The sequence below is a fragment of the Sparus aurata genome, chromosome 17, assembly GCF_900880675.1.
Source record: "Sparus aurata chromosome 17, fSpaAur1.1, whole genome shotgun sequence".
In the NCBI taxonomy this organism is placed as follows: domain Eukaryota; kingdom Metazoa; phylum Chordata; class Actinopteri; order Spariformes; family Sparidae; genus Sparus; species Sparus aurata.
The window spans coordinates 32,953,951-32,973,461 of record NC_044203.1 but is presented as its reverse complement, the minus strand read 5'-3'; the positions used below and the strand labels follow the sequence as shown (position 1 = coordinate 32,973,461).

At 42.0% G+C, this 19,511-nt stretch overlaps 3 protein-coding genes across 14 annotated transcripts in view; 1 reads left to right on the top strand and 2 right to left on the bottom strand.

Annotated features, from left to right (window-relative positions):
* Positions 1-5,871: 5,871 nt before the first annotated feature.
* Positions 5,872-9,933, bottom strand: arl4aa (ADP-ribosylation factor-like 4aa). 3 transcript variants are annotated; one of them, XM_030395161.1, is made up of 2 exons: positions 9,796-9,933; positions 5,872-7,337 (listed from the first exon to the last, which is right to left on the bottom strand). In XM_030395161.1, the coding sequence occupies exon 2, from the start codon at positions 7,234-7,236 to the stop codon at positions 6,634-6,636; it is 603 nt and encodes a 200-aa protein (XP_030251021.1). In that variant the 5' UTR covers positions 7,237-7,337; positions 9,796-9,933; the 3' UTR covers positions 5,872-6,633. The 3 variants fall into 3 exon arrangements, with proteins under 3 accessions (XP_030251021.1, XP_030251022.1, XP_030251023.1); XM_030395162.1 differs by lacking the exon at positions 9,796-9,933 and adding an exon at positions 9,054-9,306; XM_030395163.1 differs by lacking the exon at positions 9,796-9,933 and adding an exon at positions 8,971-9,175.
* Positions 9,934-10,052: 119 nt separating this feature from the next.
* vwde (von Willebrand factor D and EGF domains) overlaps positions 10,053-19,511 on the top strand; it is a 33,346-nt gene continuing 23,887 nt past the window's right edge. For 2 of the 9 annotated variants that reach the window (XM_030395155.1, XM_030395149.1), the window contains exons 1-2: positions 13,171-13,306; positions 17,547-17,736. The gene's annotated coding sequence lies outside the window, so the exon portion shown is untranslated. Of the gene's footprint in view, positions 10,088-13,170; positions 13,307-16,628; positions 16,695-17,358; positions 17,454-17,546; positions 17,737-18,004; positions 19,092-19,511 lie in introns of those variants that run through there. The other 7 variants (XM_030395151.1, XM_030395147.1, XM_030395150.1 and 4 more) reach the window with 7 other exon arrangements.
* Positions 11,690-13,486, bottom strand: c17h7orf78 (chromosome 17 C7orf78 homolog). 2 transcript variants are annotated; one of them, XM_030395158.1, is made up of 4 exons: positions 12,859-13,486; positions 12,554-12,638; positions 12,149-12,291; positions 11,690-11,880 (listed from the first exon to the last, which is right to left on the bottom strand). In XM_030395158.1, exons 1-4 carry the CDS (start codon positions 13,291-13,293, stop codon positions 11,794-11,796), a joined length of 750 nt encoding a protein of 249 aa, XP_030251018.1. In that variant the 5' UTR covers positions 13,294-13,486; the 3' UTR covers positions 11,690-11,793. The 2 variants fall into 2 exon arrangements, with proteins under 2 accessions (XP_030251018.1, XP_030251019.1); XM_030395159.1 differs by lacking the exon at positions 12,554-12,638.

Genomic DNA, 19,511 nt, shown 5'->3' with positions numbered 1-19,511 from the left:
ATCCAAGGATTAATTGTGCCTCCTGCTCAACATGCTAAGAAAAGAAGATAAGCAAGCTGTTACCTTTACTGAAATTGGTTGCAAAATTATCTTTGAACTTCAAAACCAAAAAATCAGCCAATGTGATGGGGGGACACATTGCATAAAATGACATAAGCACGCATAATTTCCAGGCTCAAGTCTTTAAAGCCCATTTAAATTATACAGTCTTGCTACATCATCATCTAGACGCTGGTTTAAGTGACTCTGTGAAATCACTTGTTGGCTGTTGCAGGCCACAGGGAGGGCGTAGAAGCTCCTAACTTGTCGAATGAAGTGTCAATCAATGGTTCAGAGGTGGTTAGCCATCTGAGGGACCTCGGTATTGCAGTTTAACAGCATTTTGCTTTCAAATGGTGGAATTTTTTGACGAATAAAAGCATGAAAAAGCATTCGTGATCGTTATTTTGATGCCATGGATGCATGGGAAAGCGTCTTGGACTACATTTTTTACAGGAGGGGACCAACTGGGAGTTTTGGAGTAAAGAAAACACTAAAGTAACACCCACAATACTCTCAATCGGTGAGTGTTTGTGATTTGTTTGTTTGTGCACCTGCCCGATGTGGTTTTATCTTGAAGTAGTTTGCATGAACCGAATCACGCGGATATATAGAAACTGAGGCGTCGGCTTACGCAGGCTAGCTCGTGAAACAAAACAAACACAGCTAAGCTAACAGACTTCTTCACTTTAGCATCAACTCGTCTATTTGTTTGTTCCTCATTCTCAGGCCAGGATATGAAGAAGCCAAACCAGCAGACTCGGGAGTCTCAGCGTTCCCTTTGAACTTTTTCATTCAGGTGATAAAAAACATCTGTTTAGCCTGTGTTCATACTGCCACAGCTCACTCTCTGTCTCCACGGATCCCGAGGATTAATGAAACCAGCCTCTCTTCTCTGCACCAAAGAAAACAGGAGTGCACTTCTCTAGCTCCTCAAACAGCGTCTCCCCCCTCCTCCTCCGCCTCCTCCGCCTCCTCTTCCTCCCCCCTCTCCCCTTGCAGGTGGCCCCGTTCGCTACTTTGAGCGAGGCTGCAGGGCTACGGGAGGAATTCACATGTAAATAGGCCACTCGCTCTCAATAGACTGGGGGGGGAAGAAAAATGAATCCCGTCATGATAACCTTGCATAATAAGCAGGCGGGGAGTATGCATATATTGCAGTGTCCCCTTTTTAAGTACACAATGGGATAAATCTCTCAACTCAGCAGAATAATAAGAGAAACCCTGTGGAGGTGGATTTATGGGAAAGTGAAGTCGTGCAGCTCGACACAAACATTACTGTGTCACAGCCGTGCAGAAAAAAAAAACAGCTCGACGGTCTGCATTTTTAAACCAACACGCATGTCAAAAGGAAGTCTGAGTATGCATGTGGCGCGGAGGCTGCAGGACAGTGTTCGCGATGCGTTCAAGGTCGCGCAGTGCCTTTACACGCAGCCTCATAAAATATACAGCCACATTCATGCGCTGATGTTCGGTTTCCCTGTTTATCTCACACCTGTTTTGACCTTATTTCCCAGCGACAAGCCGTAATGAAGAAGGATGGTGGGACTAAGTTCGGTCATTTTTGAGCATCTACACATTTGTAGCAACTCCAGCTTCTGAACCTCGACTCCCTTTGTGCCTCAGACTCATTTGGATATCATGTTGCTGAATGCTGAATGCTGAATGAATCACTGTTTTATCTTTTGTTAGAAATTACCCATTAAAAGTTGCCAGTACAATTCATATAATAGAAGGCCTTGAAAATGGTTTTAGCTACATTTTAGACTCACAGCATCTGCTTGTTCCCATCAACGCGTCTGTGTTAGCTTCTTATAAAGACGGGGTTTCTGTTTTATGTGTGTGAAAACTTGAATGAGAGCTAATTTTACCTGTTATCCATGGAAAGAGGTGTATTTGAATTTATCTAAGGGGTGCCTTGGTTCAAATAGTGCTTGAAAACCTCTGGTGTACAGAGCAGTGAAGTGGACGTAGATATTTTCGGGCATCCAGGGTTCATTAGAAGTCACCAGAACACATGTTGGCAATGTGTCTTCTGCAAACCGCGAAAACTTTACATTTCTTTAGGTTTAATTTTCAGTTTCATGTCGTGACAATGCCGTGCTCATGGTCCGGTTAGGTTTAGACACCAAAAACACTTGGTTGGGTTCAGGAGAAGATCATGATTCGGCTTAAAAATAGTAGAATTTTGTTGCCAGAAACATGCAACGGTGGCTTTAACACTTACAAATGTTGAAACGCAGTCTCAGACACCAGTCATTGGCTTGGCAGTCTTCTCGTCTAGCTGTATCACCAATGCAATGACCGCCACTCCCATGAAAATGTAATGTGAACATGATATCAAACATATTGTAGATGTCAATATAGTACAAATTTGAACGTGTCCGTGGTTTGCTGAAACATAAAGTGGCGACATATCATTCTGGGGACTGGGCTGTTCAGAGAGTCAAACTCTCATTGATTTCTATCAGACAGCATCGGGTGGTTGGCACTTCAAACGCTTGGATGAACATGAAACGCTCCTGCTTGGATCGCCGCTACGAGACATGTTGCCGTTTAAAAAAAACTACAGGACAGAAAAAAAGTCATGAAATCAAAAAACAACTTCAAATTCCTCTGCATGCATCCGCTGGCGTCGAGTGGAGAACATCACAGATTCTGAGCCGCTGACTGTGCCGTGGTTGTTTTTGTTCCCCGAGTGCAACAATGCATTCTGAATTTTTATGGCAGCTGGCAACCATGGCAACAGTGGCTGAGGCTCATGGGTATTGTAGTGTTTACGGCATCAAAATAGAGAGAGAGAGAGATAAAATGTCACCCCTCAGAATTTAAGTCGGAATAATTAGGACAGATGTGCATAACGTAAATATATGGGTGTTGTTGAATTACCCATGAGACCCCTTGAGGACTTGTGTTCCCATGCTGAGCGTTTCTCGGGTGTGTCTGCGCCGAGCGACGCTGAGGTTGTCATTAAAACTAAAGTCTGACACGAGAATTTACAGCGCGGACGAATCCCTCTCACACCAGCTGCTCCTCCCAGTTTGCAGCTTTATCGTACGGCCGTAGAAAAATCTCACTGCTCTACACGTCCTCTCCCCACCAAAAAAAAAAACAAAAAAAAAAAACACACAGAACATTTTGTACAATGCTCAGCTGCGCGCTGCCCAACCTGGAAATAACTGCCAAACCCAATCATGCCTTGGGCGTCTCTCAGCGAGAAGCAGCTGAGACGGCTCAGTGTAGTAGAAAGGCAATAATGGGAGAGGAATTCTTGTATGGATGAGCTGCTCCAAACAAGACATGCTCCTGAAGCGGCAAGCGCTTTCATTCCACGTTGTGCCGGGAGTGTTTTTTTCGTGCCAGGCACACCAGCCGAGGTTAATGGGTTAATGCGCGGCCCCTGGATGAGAGATTTATTCAGGCTTATCCACCTTTCACTGAGGACTCTACAAGAACGGATAAAGGCGGAGGTGTGGGATGGAGCAGAGGGCAGTCCTTTTTTTCTACATGCAATTATATGATATACAGTAAACGTTCGAGTAAAATGATTCTCACGGTCGCTCCATAGGGTATTAAAACGGAGTCAGCAAAAATAAAGAGCAGAACAGGTTAACAAGCTTTTCCATTTGAGCAGTAATCCCCCAGTGAGTGCTGCAGCTGATCAAAGGAAATGGCCTCAAGTCCATACAAGGAGGGAAAGCAGGACATATGTATTGATTTATATATACACACACACACACACACAAACGTCTGTCTGTGTGTGTAAGTATGTGTATATACAGGCACACACACACACACACACTGAGAGCTGACATGGCTTGCAGAGAAAAAGGAAGTAGGATCAGGAAAGTGTGAATGTGCCTTCTGCCCTCCGAGCTTCCTTTCTTGGCAAACAACACGTAGGGAAGAGGCACCTGGGCTTTTGCGAGACGAAAACACAGTTCATCAACACGTGACAACGATCGGGGAGCATTCCGAGGATCCCGACAACCAAAACTTCAAGTTCAAATCCAGCCGGTCGCGCTTGTGTTGTGCGTCATTCCTCCCGACTCTCTTACCGTAATCTGCGTTGTTCGGCTTTTAAATGATCTGACGAAGCCAGAAAAACATTTTAATTGATCGCAGGAATTCACTGACTCAACTTAAGTCACATCAAACTAGGATATAAATAGACCGTCAATGTGACTTCTGCAGGCTGTATGTACTTCATGTTTACATACAGTACCTCCCTACAATCTGCACACATTTAATCAGTATTTGTTTCCTAGTTTCCCTGAAATACTTCTGTTGATTATTTGCACTATTGGTAATAATAACGAAGTACAGAACAGTGGACTTTGTCTTCACTTTTAAGGCTCTGGCCATTGTCTTACTGTGCACATGACTACTTTCTTTGCCACAAAATTCCAATCTTGACCATTCATCATTTTTTTTTTTAATATTCCTTTACCTTATTTGTCCTGTTTTCGTTCTTTTCTTTTCCAATCTGTTCATCTGTTTCTGTCAATCAGTCCAAGTCCTGGTATGTGTACACACTATACTTTGTCTGATTGAATTCTCCTCTAGCCCTGAAGTCATACAAATGTGTGAAAACTGGTGCTAGGCACACGTTTTTCTATTTCTAAATGCGACAGACCCCCTGAGATTCAGCACCAAAACCCCACATGAAGGTCAGAATTATCACATTTAACTGGAACGCTTATTTATATGACGGGGATGTTTGGTGATTCAGCCTGTGAGCAGTGCAAAGCACCGATCTGCATCGCACAGTTATTTTAGAGAGCCAGCTGCCGCAGCGGCCTGTTGGGCTTACGGTCATTAATTGTTTCAAAGGAATGAGGGAGCAAATGGTGTTAATACACAGGGCTGCATATCCGCCCAGCTCAGTCCAAAAATACTCAGCCGTGCCCCTGGCTTCACAGCCTCCTGCCCCAGCCTGTTGTGCTGGGTCTGGCCAGACTGCCCTGACAACATTTTCAAGTCCTGAGGATGGGCTGTCTGTTCTGTCACACATCACTGCATCTCTTTACCCTTTACTCTGCAGCTGCCGCTGGTTGAAAGACATTTAAAGGAACAGTTCAGCCAAAAATGAAAATTCAGTCGTTATCGACTTTTCATCGTCCACAAAACATTTCTGGAGCCTCACAGAATAAAAAATGCTTCATCATTCTCCTAAACAACTGGAGGAGACGGGGACTAACGAGTTCAGCTTGGAAAAAAAGGGTGTAAATAACGTCTATTCAAATCAATTTGGGATCTCAGGTCTTCCAGAGATCTGTATCATTCTGGACATGAAGTCTCGATCCACCTCCGTTGCTTCGGAGAATGCTGTAACACCGATAATGCCTGAATTTTCATTTTCGGGCGGAAAGTTCTTTGGATGTTCTCATAAGGCTTCATTGATGTGCGCACAATCATTAAATGGACTTTCAGGTTTTTGGGTGTGTTCCCGTGTCAACACAGTCATTATGCAAGCTGCTGGAAACAAAACCAAGGATTTTTTTTCCCCCCAGTCATAATGAGAGAGTCTGCTGACTGAGCATATATTTTGCTTTTCCCCTGCATCACATAACACACAGCTATTCGGCAGCTCCACTGGGGGGGAAACTGGTGATTTAGTGCCTTGCTAAAGGGCACATTGGCAGATGTTTCCACATAATGCTTTTTCCAATAACCACCCCTCTCTGTGGATTCAAACAAGCTTCAAACCTCAACCCTGCTATTACCCAAATTAATTGATGGTTACACTTCTGAACACCTTTTAAGTACCTGCTTTTTAAACACACGCTCCTGAATAACAAAGTGAACATAATAATACCCTCCATACCACAGTCAACGTTGCTCTAAATATGTTTTATTAAGCAAAACACAATGCATATCCTGTCTAATGACAATGTGGCCAATGTGGACCAACTACAGTAGCATCTGTTGCCTTTTGCTCAAACATTTCTGTGAAATCCAACACAGTACGCTCTATTTAAAAACTGTAAACTTCATACGAAGTGATAATCTAAAGTGCTTTTTAAAAAAAGAGCAATATAAGCCAGCAAACAAATCGATATAATGCGATAATGCATGATAATACTTTTCTTTAACAAAGGAAATCCAGTGTAGAAAATTAACAAATCAACATAGAAAACAGTGAAATAAAAACTGATGTATATTTCATATCCCCTCTGGTGTAACAATGTTCCATCATTTACCAAATAACTCTTCAACTAGTTAAAAGCCATTTTCTTAGATTTTTTTTTGGTAATATTATTTGGAACAGCCATTAGCCATCCATGAAACATACAGCATCCTTAACTTCTATCACCCTTCCACACCCCAAACCCTCTGTGCGTTTTAATCCATTTAAACTCTTTATATCCACACATTTCTGAAACTTTCTCATCTTCATACTGTGTTCCTTTATGTGTCACTTCCTGATCAACAGCATCATCACAAGACCGGGAATCCTAAATTTTTAATCTGGACTGATAAAACTCAGTGTATGTTGAACCTGGACCTGCAGTGGATGCCTCTTTCCACCCAGGAGAAAATCCTTTGTTTCCTTCACATATAACAGTAGACAAGTCCTTGTCGTGTCAAAGTTTATCTCTTTTTCCTCTGCTGCCGGAGCGCCTTTCTCCTTTTCAGGATCATGTCATGGAGTCTCTCCAGGCCCTCCCTGAGCCCGTCTCCTATGATAGCGCAGGCTGGCTGCAGGTGCCATGGAGTTGCAGGGCCCAGTTCTTTCAGCGCCAGCAGTTTCTCAATTTCGGCAAGCCCCAAAGAGTGCCTCAAGTCCTGTTTGTTGGCTACCACCAGCAGGGGCACCCCCTGGTTTTCAGAGGTTTTGGCAATTTTATGGAGCTCCGTTTTGGCCTCCTCCATGCGCTCTGCGTCCACAGAGTCCACAACAAATATGATGCCGTCCGTGCATCGCGTGTACGACTTCCACAGGGGGCGAAGCTTCTCCTGGCCACCTACGTCCCAGAAGTGGAACGTCCCCGTCCTGTGTCCGCCCAGAGACAGTTTGACCTTCTCTGCATTGAAACCTTTGGTGGGCACAGTGTTCACAAACTCATTGAACTGCAGTCTGTATAGAACGGTTGTCTTCCCTGCGGAGTCCAGACCAAGGATGGCGATGTGGAACGACTGGAAGAACGGGATGTTTGAGATGAAGCTAGGTTGCTCTGACAATCCGTTCCCCATCTTTCCTCATGGGGAAGGCTTGGTGACACGAGAGATTTGATCCAATAATCCAGCAATATTCCTCAGGGCTGCTGATATTCGAGAATGACTGCAGCGATTACCTGAAAGCATACTGCATGTTAGTGTGGGTGAAACACATGTTTAATAAGCAGTAGTACTTAAAGTGAGACTATGAAACTGTAAGTGCAACTGTGGCCACAAGTAGTAATTGCAGGATAACGGAACCACAGCTTTTTGCAGAAACGATGGCAAAATTATCTGATTATCAGCTTCCTTAATCTGGTTTCTTTACTCTTGAATAGATGTTTTATTTTTGTTCAATCTCAACAGAATCACAGTGACGACGCACTAAAAACAACAATCACTCCTTTGTACACAACTGGTGGCTCATACGCAAGATCTGCTTTTTCATTCCGTTGTCATGTCTTTACATTTAAAGACGTCATCCTTGGCTTTAGGATACACAGATCGATACATTTTGCTATTTTTTAGTAAATAACAAAGAAACTAATCATTACTTCCAGCCCTAAATGGCATATTAAATTTCACTACATTTCCCAAGATTCTCGAGTGTGTTGCTTTAAAGATATTATCATTGGTTGATCTCTACATGTAGTAAAATAGAAGATCCAGTAGAGAAGGGGTACCGAGTCAACAAACTGAGCAACATAACAACAACCACGTCAAGTTTGCTAGCATTAGCCACCATTAGCTACTGGTCATACCAGCCCAAGTAAGGCTGAGGATGAGTGTATCCATTCTAGCAATTACTATTTGTAATGTGATGGGTGTCACTCTCCTCCAATCTGCAATGGCAAGCAAGCAGCGAGAAACACTGATGATTGCATCAACATGCAAAAAATAAACATCAACTGTGACGAAACACGCCGAGATTGAAAATATGGTGACAAGTAAAGATTTATAGGTATTATTGTTGATAGAAAATGGGATAGGGTTGGGAATAAGGCCTTGAAAGAATTATTAAATATAGGGATGACATTGGTACCTTTACTCTTTACTAAACATTGACAATGAGATTTTTGATAAATAATCAGCAGTACGGTGGATATATTCACTAGGTGGGTAAAGGTAAGTTCAGAAAATTACATCCCTTTATATAAATGCTGCCTTTAAACGACAACACGTATGCCATTTCCCAATATAACATCATCCACAATCTAATTTGTCACCCATATCCCAATAACCATATCACATCCATATACTTCCCCGCCCTAAAATGTGAGTATGAATGTTTCATACTCAGTCGAAGTCCACAATTATGGATTGCTTATTATAAAAACAACCCTTTATGACCAGGAAGACGTTTGTCCATCATACTACATCTGGCCATTTATCTCAATGTCATTAAAATTACTCAGATGTAACAAAGGCAAAACAATATCCACAATACAGCGGCAGAAAAACAACCAACATTTCCTTCATTCCACGTTTAAAATCACATAATAAGGAGTTTACAGCCATTTTATTCTGGTATGTTTAATCCAATCATCTCATTTAATATCACTGTCACATTCCAACAGGGGCCTGTTGCTAGTTTTACAGTGTTTGTCTGTAATTTTAGTATAATCCTTAACCAAAAACATAGTCTATTCTGTCATGATCCTGTATTTTACGTGGATATAAGGTTGCGACATCCACACACAGGGCTGACAGGAATGTTCACGGCAGGTGAGCACATGCATTTTTATGACCACTCCAAAATCGCCTACCTACCAGCCTGAGCCATTCGAGGAGAAAAACACTCGTTTTAAATCGTCTTCTAACAGAGACACGGTCCTTCTCAGCTTCTACTCTACCTGGGATTCAGCTCACGGTGTATTTCCTGCTCGAATATCGCCAACAACAACGACGGAAAATCCTTCCCCGGTAGCGGAGACACCCTCCCTGTCTGTCCTCTGTGTCCCAGTGTGGATCTACCGCTGATGACACTGCTGTCAGTCTGGATCAACGCCCACACGAACACTGCGGCTGCACGGGATTGGTGCCTGCGCCCCGTTCTCTCTAAGCTGATTGGCTGACACGGCCGTCAATCACGCCTCTGCCCGGGAACCAGGATCACCTGTTGCTCCGTCTGTTCGTCGCACCGTCGTACTTTTAACATCAATATTTTAAGGTTACTGAGCCGCGACAGATTGTAGACGACGTTTTTAAAGCTAATTTACATTATGGAAAACGACTGGCGTGTCAACAAAGGTACAATTCATTTAAAAGTTGGGTATTAACATGTTTTAAACTTTGTCCAGAAAACGTAACGCGACTTTTTTACGTTTTATTGACGCTCAAACGAAATCTATCTGGCATCACGATGCTGAAAATGTCGTCCAAGAGCCCAAAACGCATGTTTTAAACGCGCTTTCTAGCACTCTACATGTAGACTGGACTACGATGTGAGGCTTCGTTGTCATTATCGGTGTTTTTCACCCCAAATTTAACCATAAATGGACGTTCGGGTAGCGTAGGAACACAAATGCTACTTGTACATAAGCTAGCAGCTGTTAGCGTACGTTAGCAACCGTTAAAAGTAGGATTTAGACTTACCATTGATTCAGCTCGGCGAGTCAGCGTGCTTTCCCTTTTCTGACCGTGTGTGTGTGGCGAGAGATGGACACACAAAGAGAGAGAGAGTGTGTGTGTCTTTGTGTGTGTGTGTGTGTGTGTGAGAGAGAGAGAGAGAAGCCCCGCCCCGTCCACCCTTGTGTTTTTCTTTGAACTGATTGGTCAGAAAACAGGAAGAGCGCCACGCTGACTGCAGCCCACCATGCATGAGAGATAAACAGACAAATTGGCCTGACCGTCTATCGACTGTCTTACATAACCTGTGCCTGTTTCTGTAAGTACTTTAGGTCACAGTTGTTTATTCGATTTTGTTTATTTTCACACGGAGGCCAGTGGTGGAAGAAGTAGTCACCTACTTTACTGTAGTAAAAGATGGCCACCCAGACAAAATTACAAAATTAGGCCTTTTCTTAGCATTCGCAGCCTACACAAAAATACATAAAAATAATGATATAATTCATTCCCCTAACAGAAGCCCACCATCAGATCTTATTTCAGAGAAAGTATGCAGAGCCGTTAATAGAGTGAAGTCAGTCTGTGGTCATAAAACCTGGAAATCAATTAGCAGTTTTACACATCTGGTTCCCTTGTGTCAAGGTTTATGAGGTTTATTTTTAATTGATTTTTGGTTTGTTCTGCAACATGAAAAACTTCATTAGGTGTCCCGCAATTTAACTGTAAAGCACCGGTAAAGATGGCTGTTGCTATCAAGTAGGTAGGTGCTGTATCGTAGGCAACTGGATGTTTCAGTTTCTTGAAGATGTTTCACCTCTTATCCAAGAAGCTGCTTCATTTCTAACTAACTGGAGGGGAGTAGGCAGACTGTATGATACTGATAAAAGCCTGCCGACTCCCCTCCAGTTAGTTAGAACTGAAGAAGACTCTCGGATAAGAGGTGAAACGTCATCAAGAAACTCCAGTTGACTACGATGCAGCACCATGATCTATCTACTCACTAGTCCGTCTTTGCAGGCCGACTTTAGTTATAATCTTTTTACTTCAGGGATTTAATTTATGTTTCAAAAATCAAAAAAGTAGCATTGTGAAGATGAAACTTCATAGAGCTGGTCTTGCATCTTAGCTAGCTCAGCGCGGAGGTGACAGCCATGTTGGTTTTGATTTTATATATTCTAGTGTATATTCATGCTATGTAGCTAATATGTTGATATGTTAAACATATTTTTTCGCAGTTTCTGTGATGGTTCTTTTAGGAAGTGAAGTGCTTATATCATATAGCTTCCTTTGGAGAGGATTTATTTAGCAGACTTGGATGAAACTTATTGTGTTCCCAGGATTTTCTGTATTTGGCTACATTTTGTGTTTTCAATGTCTAGCATTTTCCCTGACTGCCTCAAGACTTTTGCTCAGCACTGTAAAGCACAATGACACTAGTAAATAGAACATTTATTAGCCATGCTGCAATAAGCTTAGAAAAACACATGGCAGCCTGCCTGCAGGTCATGTGGCTCAACGCAGTGACAGATATTCGTTTCATTTTATATTTAGTCTGCGAGTTAAGCACAGAGTCACAGATGACACATGAAACACATATGTGCAGCTCCCTCAGATATGCTGCAAACATGTGCAGGCTTCACATGTTTATCATTCCTGCAGTACCGAATGAGCAGCTGTCAGTAGACCAGTGGGTTCCCTAAAGTGGTGTGTTGACCTTCATGACACCACAGTCACTGCATGTCTTCTGCCATAAGATTAGAGCGACAGGAATCTTTGAATACGTCAGATCTGTTCAGTCCTTTTCAGTTCACGTTGTGTTCTCAGATGTGCACTCGTTTTTTTTGGCTTTTCTATGATCACAAATATATCTTGTCAAGCTGATTTGTTTATCTTCGGCTTGTTCATTGGAATTTCATGCTTATTCAACACTTATTCCAATTTTATTTTCAACAGTACACCATATTGGTAAAGTCAAGCATGCACATGTAAAAAATCATTTTCAAAGATGAATTTAAGAAGAGACAGTCATGATCTATTTTTCCATGATCTTGAGAGTTTCTCCTCCACACGGTCCAAGAATGCGCTGTATGCTCCTCTTCTTCGTCGGTGCCTCTGTGAAAGAGACAATCAGCGTCAGTTCAATGTATTAAATGTATTAATACATTAGTCGTTCTCTGTTAGAACGACTAATTAATGTAAAATAAAACAGCTTTAGTCAAACTAAGTGAGTCATTATATAGCTAAATATGGATCAATAATTTATAATTCAGTTTGATTTATTTTTTCAGTACTTACTCCTGTACATCTAGACATAAGGATTAACATCTGACTACATCATACTGTGATAGTAAAAGTAGCACGAAGGCAAAATGCCACTGACGGTGTAGGAAGCTGATTTTGGAGGCCAGGTTGGCTGAGGAAGGACGAGTCTCGCATCCCATCTGGGCTCTGCAGGTTTAAAGGTGTCCATTCTTTTCTTGGTGTCTCTTGAACTGAAGTCTGACTCGGATCTAGTTGCCCGAACTGTAAAAGAAAATACAGTCATTCATCCGGTCATCTGTGATTACAACTCTATTTAAAAATGTAGCGGAGCAGGCTTTTATATGATGTTCTGCCGTAGTTAAACAAGTCTTGTCTATTCTTTTCAGTACAGAGATGAACACAATAAATGTTTTTTGGGGTTTGGAAGCAAAATGAGAACATTTATAATATCAAATTCTAAAACAAAATTTCATCAAAACATAACTCTAAGTATGAAAGGAATGTCAAAAGTTCATCCACTTACTGATGTCCAAGTGCTTTAATTTAAAATTCAGGTTGCCAGGATCTCTGTCATATGAAGTAACAATGTCTGGAATGTCTTCATTAAGCTGAAATAAGTGACAAAAAGTCAATAGTTTTTTTTTTTACTTTTGTGTTTATCGCCATCTTGTGGTAAAATCAAACATTACAAAGGACAGAGTTGGGTGCTGCTCTCCAAGGTGAAATGAGTTTGAAAATGCTCGCCTCTCCTTCATGTTCAAGATAGGGATGACAGACATACAGAAGAAGGTATAATGCATAAAGTTCTTTCTGTTCACAGAGCCGTACCTGTCTGAAGTCATGAGGTTTGGGGTTCTTGTAAGATCCAGATGGGAACTTCCCCGTCTTGACAAACATCAGCTCAGATTCCAGAGCATCAGGAGGCTTGTAGGATGTGATGAACTTTGGAGGATTTTCCCTTTGGTAACTCTCATGTAAAATCTTTGGTAGAAGTACTCCAGTTCTCCTCTTTGTTTCATTATTGTGCAGTACAACTGGATTTGAATGTGTATTTCTGTCTTTCTTTTGAGGATCTGACAGAGATCTGTACAGCTTCAGAGAGAAATCTGGTGGTTTGATGCTCCACACGACGCTTTGACTCTCAGTCTGTGGGAGTGCGAACCATTTGCTTCTTGCAAAAGAGAGAGACTGGCTTGCAGAGAATTTCATTTTTTCCTCAAAGGAGACTGAGGACAGTGGCTGCGACAAACTATATGGAGCCATCCTGACAACAAAGGTACTGGCTTACCTTGAATTTCCTGGAGATATGTCCTGACCTGTCACTTCTATAGAGTTTACATCCACAGAGTTTGAACTAGTTTGTTCTTATGGCCCCAGGAGAAAGCTGCAGACAGTGGCACAAAGGTGGATTAGAGACACAGCACACAATAAGGGCTGCTTGGTAACGAGCGCCTTTAGTCTTAACAAAAAGAATGAAGTGGGCAGAGCTCAGTAGGACATTTAACAAAAACAGGAGCTTAGCAACAGAGCAAACAAAGGGCCCTTTTGAAAATCCTTTTACTGTACCGCTCTATTTGATACCCAGATGTTTCAGGTAAAAAACTGATACACAGATACAGTCGATGTGCTTTTAAAACCTGTCCTTCAATCTTTATTTAGTTTGATAGTTACATATCTGGTATTTTGACACTCTTATATCAGTTGCAGTGCCAGAACTTCCTGAAGCTCTTACTGAAATCAGAAAATTGTATGTGTTGAGTCACACTAGAAATCCTGTTTACACAGTCGCACTGAGTGATTTTCCATCTGGGGACAAAATTCAGGACTTGATTTGTAGTTGCCGTTAAAGTTGCCATGTTTAATTTACACATACAATTGTGTCTGGATTTGTAATGTCAGAATAATTCCACTAGATGGCAGCATATTATTCACATGGTGGCAGTCAGCAGCTCAAACACTTGGTATGAAGCGCTACTTTAATTCTTATAACAGAGGAATTTGTATAACTTCTTTATACTCTCTACACTATAGAGAGATTAAGAGATGGCAAAGAGAGTAGGATTCAGTCCATCGTGAGAGGTGAACAGGCTCTCATGTAGACTGGGAGGAATAAAGGTTGGAGGTTGGAAATGTGAATTTGAAAGAACTGTATGAGGTACTAAACCAGCATCATAAATGTGAACAGTATGTACAGAGTTTCCAGAGGAAGGCCAGGACTTGGCATGCAGAGATGATGCTTCTTCCAGATCCGAGCTGCGATCGCTGGAGGAGAGAGCTGTTTAATGTCTACCAACGTGACATGAGAGATTTTACTGACTAAACCTGCACGCAAAGTCAGGGAATTAGTCTGGAAAGGAGCTTGTAGCATTAAAGTGGACTGTGATTGACTCTCACGTCTCTCTCATAAGCAGTCATTCATTCACTGCTTCAGCACGGCCAGAAAGGTAGATGAAGTTAGTGACAAGCTGGTGAAGACAGTGGAGCATTTAGCCAAGATGGATATTTTTCTTTGTTGTCCATGTGTCGTAGTGATATACGTATTTATTTGCATATAGTGCAGGGAAGTGAAGTCTGATCACAAGTGGTCACTGGGGACAAATGTTGAGACGCTTTCTACTGCCAGGTTTGAACTGACAGACATTGTCTTTGTCCACTTTGTGATTGTTAATGCAGATATAAACAGGCTCTTATTCAGTGCATTGGTTCAAAATTGTTATGGGAGATCATTATAGTAGAAAGACTGCAACATCAGAGGTCATAACTGTGATTTACAGGAGCCAGACAGTAAGCAGCGGAGCTCCCCTTATGTAAACACTGATCTGTGTGCAGCAGAGTTTTTCCAGACAGTTGTTGCAGCAGTCACTTTGTTCGTACCGACTCGAACAGCTGACACGAGGGGGCAAAGGCAACAGGAAACCCGAGCTGAGACCAAACAGCGCCTGTGAAGGAGCTGACCTCGCTGCCCCTGTTTAAACCAGGGGCTGCCGCCTTCAGAGGCTCCTCTCGACCTCTGGCCCCTCAGCTCAGTGTCTGAAAGCCTCCTCTCATTGTATCCAGTGACATTTACAGCCACAGTGCAATCAGTGGCTCAGCTGAAACAATTACAGGAGCCTTTTGTCAGACGTGACAGCCCGAGTTGCTGAGGTTGACGTCTCCATGTCACTCTGACAGCATGACGGAGCCTAGTTGTTTGAGCACTAATAAAAAAAGTACCACAGATAAATGACGCTGTGCCACAGGAGGTATTAAGTTATGTATTCGTAACTGTTGAGGTAAATGGAAAGCAGCTGAAACAGAGAATCAAAGACTGGGCTGAGGAAACTACTACTACTTTTTTTTGGCTTTCTTATATTCCCTTCCAGTGTCTGAACGCCCTCCATCTGTTTTTACTGTTGTTTGAACACTGTCATTGAGGCAACAGCGGGTTTTTAGAGATTTGTCAGATCAAAAGCACTTCCTTCCCTTTCCTCTTTACTTTCTTTTCAGCTCAGAGGGGGTATACAGTAAATCAACGAAAAGCGATAAATCATGAAATGTCATACATCTCGTACAAACTGATGATGTGCCTTTTTCTGTTTACCCTAACAGTACACCTCTTCCCTTAACTCCTACATACACTTAAGGTTCCATAAGTGATTAACTATTTCCAGAGTATCAGTTAAAGAGAGATGATCTTTTCTGTAACTTTTAAGACTCAGATGTCACCTATAACTTCTTTCACGATTGTTGTTTCGGTCTTCGATTCTGTCTCACTCTGACAGGATTTGGGGATTCAGTCTGTTACTGGATTAGAGACTGTATAGACATTGTTTGCATTGTTGCTTCAGAGTGTTGAGCAGGCAGTCTGGGTTGGGGTATGTGATGGGAGGCTGGATGTCGGGGGTTGAAGCAGGAATAGATTGTGTCATGACCCAGCTGCTCAGAGGTCACATTGTGTCCTCTACAGTAACTAAACACAAAGCAGTTCCTTCTGCGGCACAAAACAAACCCCCACACTCAGCAGTTCTGACGTGTTTCTGCTCTCCAGATGTGGGAAAACAAAGAAACCCAGGTATCTGAAAACCCTGAAATACATGGCGGATCAGATTTTACATTCACAACATGGAATATGTTTTTCAAAAAATTCATATAAATCAATATAATCTTTGTTTCATCTGTTTTCATTTCTCCTTTTCATTTACTTTAATCCTTCTTTCCATATTTTTCTTAGCCATGTTAGTGATGTGGCTCCATGAATGGCAATCCATGTGTTCCAGACTAAATCTATTGGAGATATTGCCCCGAGGACGAAACCTACTGACCTTTCCTTTAGGGTAACCCATTACCTGTGAAAAACACAGAAGATGTGTCTGAAAAGTGAGCCAATGTGGAAGTACCTTAAAGGTGTATTCTCTCTAACAGTCTTCTACTGGTTTAAAGTCATTAATCTGTTTAATTATGTTCCCATTTAGAGGAGAAAAAAAGGGGTAAAGCAGGGCATATTTTAAGGTTTCGTTACCTCCTGATAGACAAGATAAACATGTCCTCCTGTTCTTAGTCGGATCCAAATACGATCTCCTGCCAAGCTCCACCCTCCCGTCCAAATATGGTCACTTCTGGCTCCGAAAAGATGACGATGGCTGTAACGCCAAACTTGAGGCTTCAAAGCCGTAGCCCATAAACCCGTGAGTAACATCATGGTGGATACGCTTGGTGCCACCATGAGGTTGACATTTGTTGTTTTTAGTGGATGGTTTTGCCATTAAATTTGTTACAAATGTTAACGTTCCTTTCAGGATGAATTTTAACCACTTTGTTGATCCCTTAACTTTTCATCTGTTTGAATTTGTCTACTTCAGTTCGGTTTCGGTGTGTACATGGTAAATGTTACAGCTGCTAAAATCAGCTCATTGTTGTCATCATGCCATATGCTGACATGGGATTTATCTCAAAGTACAGCCTTGCAGATACTTTGTTTCCTTTTCCTTTTTCCTCACATCTTCTTTTCTAATGTCTATCCTTCTCCAGCTGTTCTAGAAGCAAAGAATCCTGGTGGTCATTTCTTTACTGCACTGTATCTGATAAAGACATCAGATACCCAAAAATAAGAATATGGAAATAACAAATTCCTCTTCACAATGATTAGTTTAAGTTCATTTCACCTAACCCTATACTGGAGTTGTACACACATGTCAACTTTCTCCAGTTTACCACCTGAATGATTAACATTAAGTTTCACTGGCATCTTAAGCACTTCTTTCACCACTGTTTGCCAAAACACCATGCACATTTTAGCCAAGACACAAGCTGAGGAATCATTACATGGTGTCGCTCAAATCTTCTCCGCAGGGGCCCAACAAAGGCGGTAGGGAAGCGCCATCATCCCAACGTGCTTGTTTACTACATAAGCACTTTCACCCTTTGCTGAATATGAGCAGCCTCAGGTGGGCTGTAAATAAGAGTGCTGATTTATTTGTGTACAGGTGCTGAATTATTCATTTCAACTAGTGTTTTTTTTTTTTTTTTTTTTCGTGCAGGTGATGGAGAAAGACAACTATGAGGAAGACGGAGAGACGAAACCCAGAAAGTGCGGTCATGTTTGGATCTTCAGAACATGGTTTTGGACTCAAGTTCGGGACTGATTTATCTACGCTTGAATCGTTTTCCTGTGCTGTCCTGCTCGGCTTGTGTTCGCCTTCAGTCCACTTGTCATCATTTTCCTGTCAGGTAATTATATACAGTTTGCATTCCCTGCATCATTTAGCTGATCTTGCAATTACCAGGGGACACTGCAATTTTGCAGTTTCTCGCAGAGCTGATTGTAATGAGAGAAAATTGCACAAAATTAGCTCGTGTGCAGTTTCATGTCTCAAACAAGGCAATTATCCCCATTTGCTTGCCACTTCTTTGCTCCCTCGATTTAACATGCGAGCTACAAACTAATACGAGTTGTGTACATGTGTTTACTTGACATAGATTCATGTTTTCCATCCAGCAGGCCGACGGAGATTTAATTTCTGATTGTGTAAGACGAAGCATAAGCAGACGGGAAGAAAGTGGGTTTTTACCTGATGGCTATTCCAGGCTGTGAGCAGGTTGATGGTCCAGGAGATTTACGAGGGAGGGGTTATATCCCTCCTCCGCCCGGGAGTCAAACAGACGAGCGTCTCAACAAGACAGTCAGGCACCTCCATGTTGCACTGGGAGAAGACCGGAGCAGTCTACGAGCTGCACAGCTGTCAGCTTCCCATTGGTTCTCACTGGACCTGCAGAAATGATCGTCCAAAGGTTTTATTCATCGTCAATCACAGAATACTCTCTTACTGACTTTATTGGAACTTCACGGTTTACTTTAACAATCCACTTTATTTAAAAAGAATAGTCCTCCCGCTGATACTTGGAGAAATCACGAGTCTCTACTTCTCCACCAGAGTTAATCCCTCCTTGAAAAAGCAGCTTGTAGATAGAAAACTGTTGTGAAACCGAGTGCCTAAGGGTTGAGGGCTTTTGGGAAACCATGGTGGGCATTTATAGGTAAAACAAAATGAAAAAGATCTGCAGATTAATCAATAATGGAAATTACATCTGGATTCTGCATTACATTGTCTCAGTGGGTTTTACAATCTGTGTGATTCAAACAAGGACAAACAAACCTCCAAAAAAGACATTTTAACTTTCAATAAATGGCAGAAACCTTGTGAAGAGCCACAGAGGAGAGATTGAATGTATACTGATGTACTTTGTTTTTGAGGACAACACGGAGGAATCAGAACATCTCATCCTTGTCGCCTAAAAAAGAGCAAAACAACAAATATTTGGTCCCATGCTTCTTCTACTCTTCATCCCTGAATGCGCCACTGAAAACCAAAGCTCAGTTTTTTTTCAAAATACCTCCACAATCAGTTTTTTGTTTGTTTTTTTCACAGTGAGGATTGAGCCATCACTTCCTCTGTCTCTTCTCTGAGCTTCTCTTCTGAAGAGATCAGTTCCAGCTTCTCTGCTCCTGCCAGTGAAACTTTATATCCGAGTCGCACGGCTGCAGTTAAAGCACGAGAATGGAAAACGAGCGGTTTGGAAAAGTGGTGAATGTGATATCTGGCTTATCCAAAATCCCACTCTTTGGCTGTGGCTGTTTCCCTGAAAGATGCAGCATGTGTGGGACATCTGTTTTAGTGGTGTTGGAGTGGTGACTAATGAAATAACACTGGCTGGCCAGCAGCAATCTCCCATGATCAGACAAACAGTCTGTTTTTCCCCCTTTAGAAACGGAAAGAAAAACTAATTTGGGTGCCGACAGATTGAGAGGCGAAGCTTCGTTGAATAACACCCAGACTGAATAGATTGATGACGTTCTGTCAGATATCGTGGATGTCTTGATGACTGGATATTAAAGGTTACACAGAAAACAAGCAAAATGAAAGAAGAGATTTATGTTTATGGTGTTTCACCAGATTCAGCTCTCAGCATGTAGGTCATATGCTTTACAGATTAGTTGTTGTAGA

What these genes read in the sequence shown, in the direction of transcription:
- arl4aa (XM_030395161.1), bottom strand. Translation starts at nt 7,236, where the DNA reads ATGGGGAACGGATTGTCAGAGCAACCTAGCTTCATCTCAAACATCCCG.
- c17h7orf78 (XM_030395158.1), bottom strand. Translation starts at nt 13,293, where the DNA reads ATGGCTCCATATAGTTTGTCGCAGCCACTGTCCTCAGTCTCCTTTGAG. An exon ending in AACCTCATGACTTCAGACAG is followed by an intron (nt 12,639 to 12,858) that starts GTACGGCTCTGT and finishes CACTTATTTCAG; the next exon opens with CTTAATGAAGACATTCCAGA. An exon ending in CAAAATCAGCTTCCTACACC is followed by an intron (nt 11,881 to 12,148) that starts GTCAGTGGCATT and finishes TCTCTTTCACAG; the next exon opens with AGGCACCGACGAAGAAGAGG.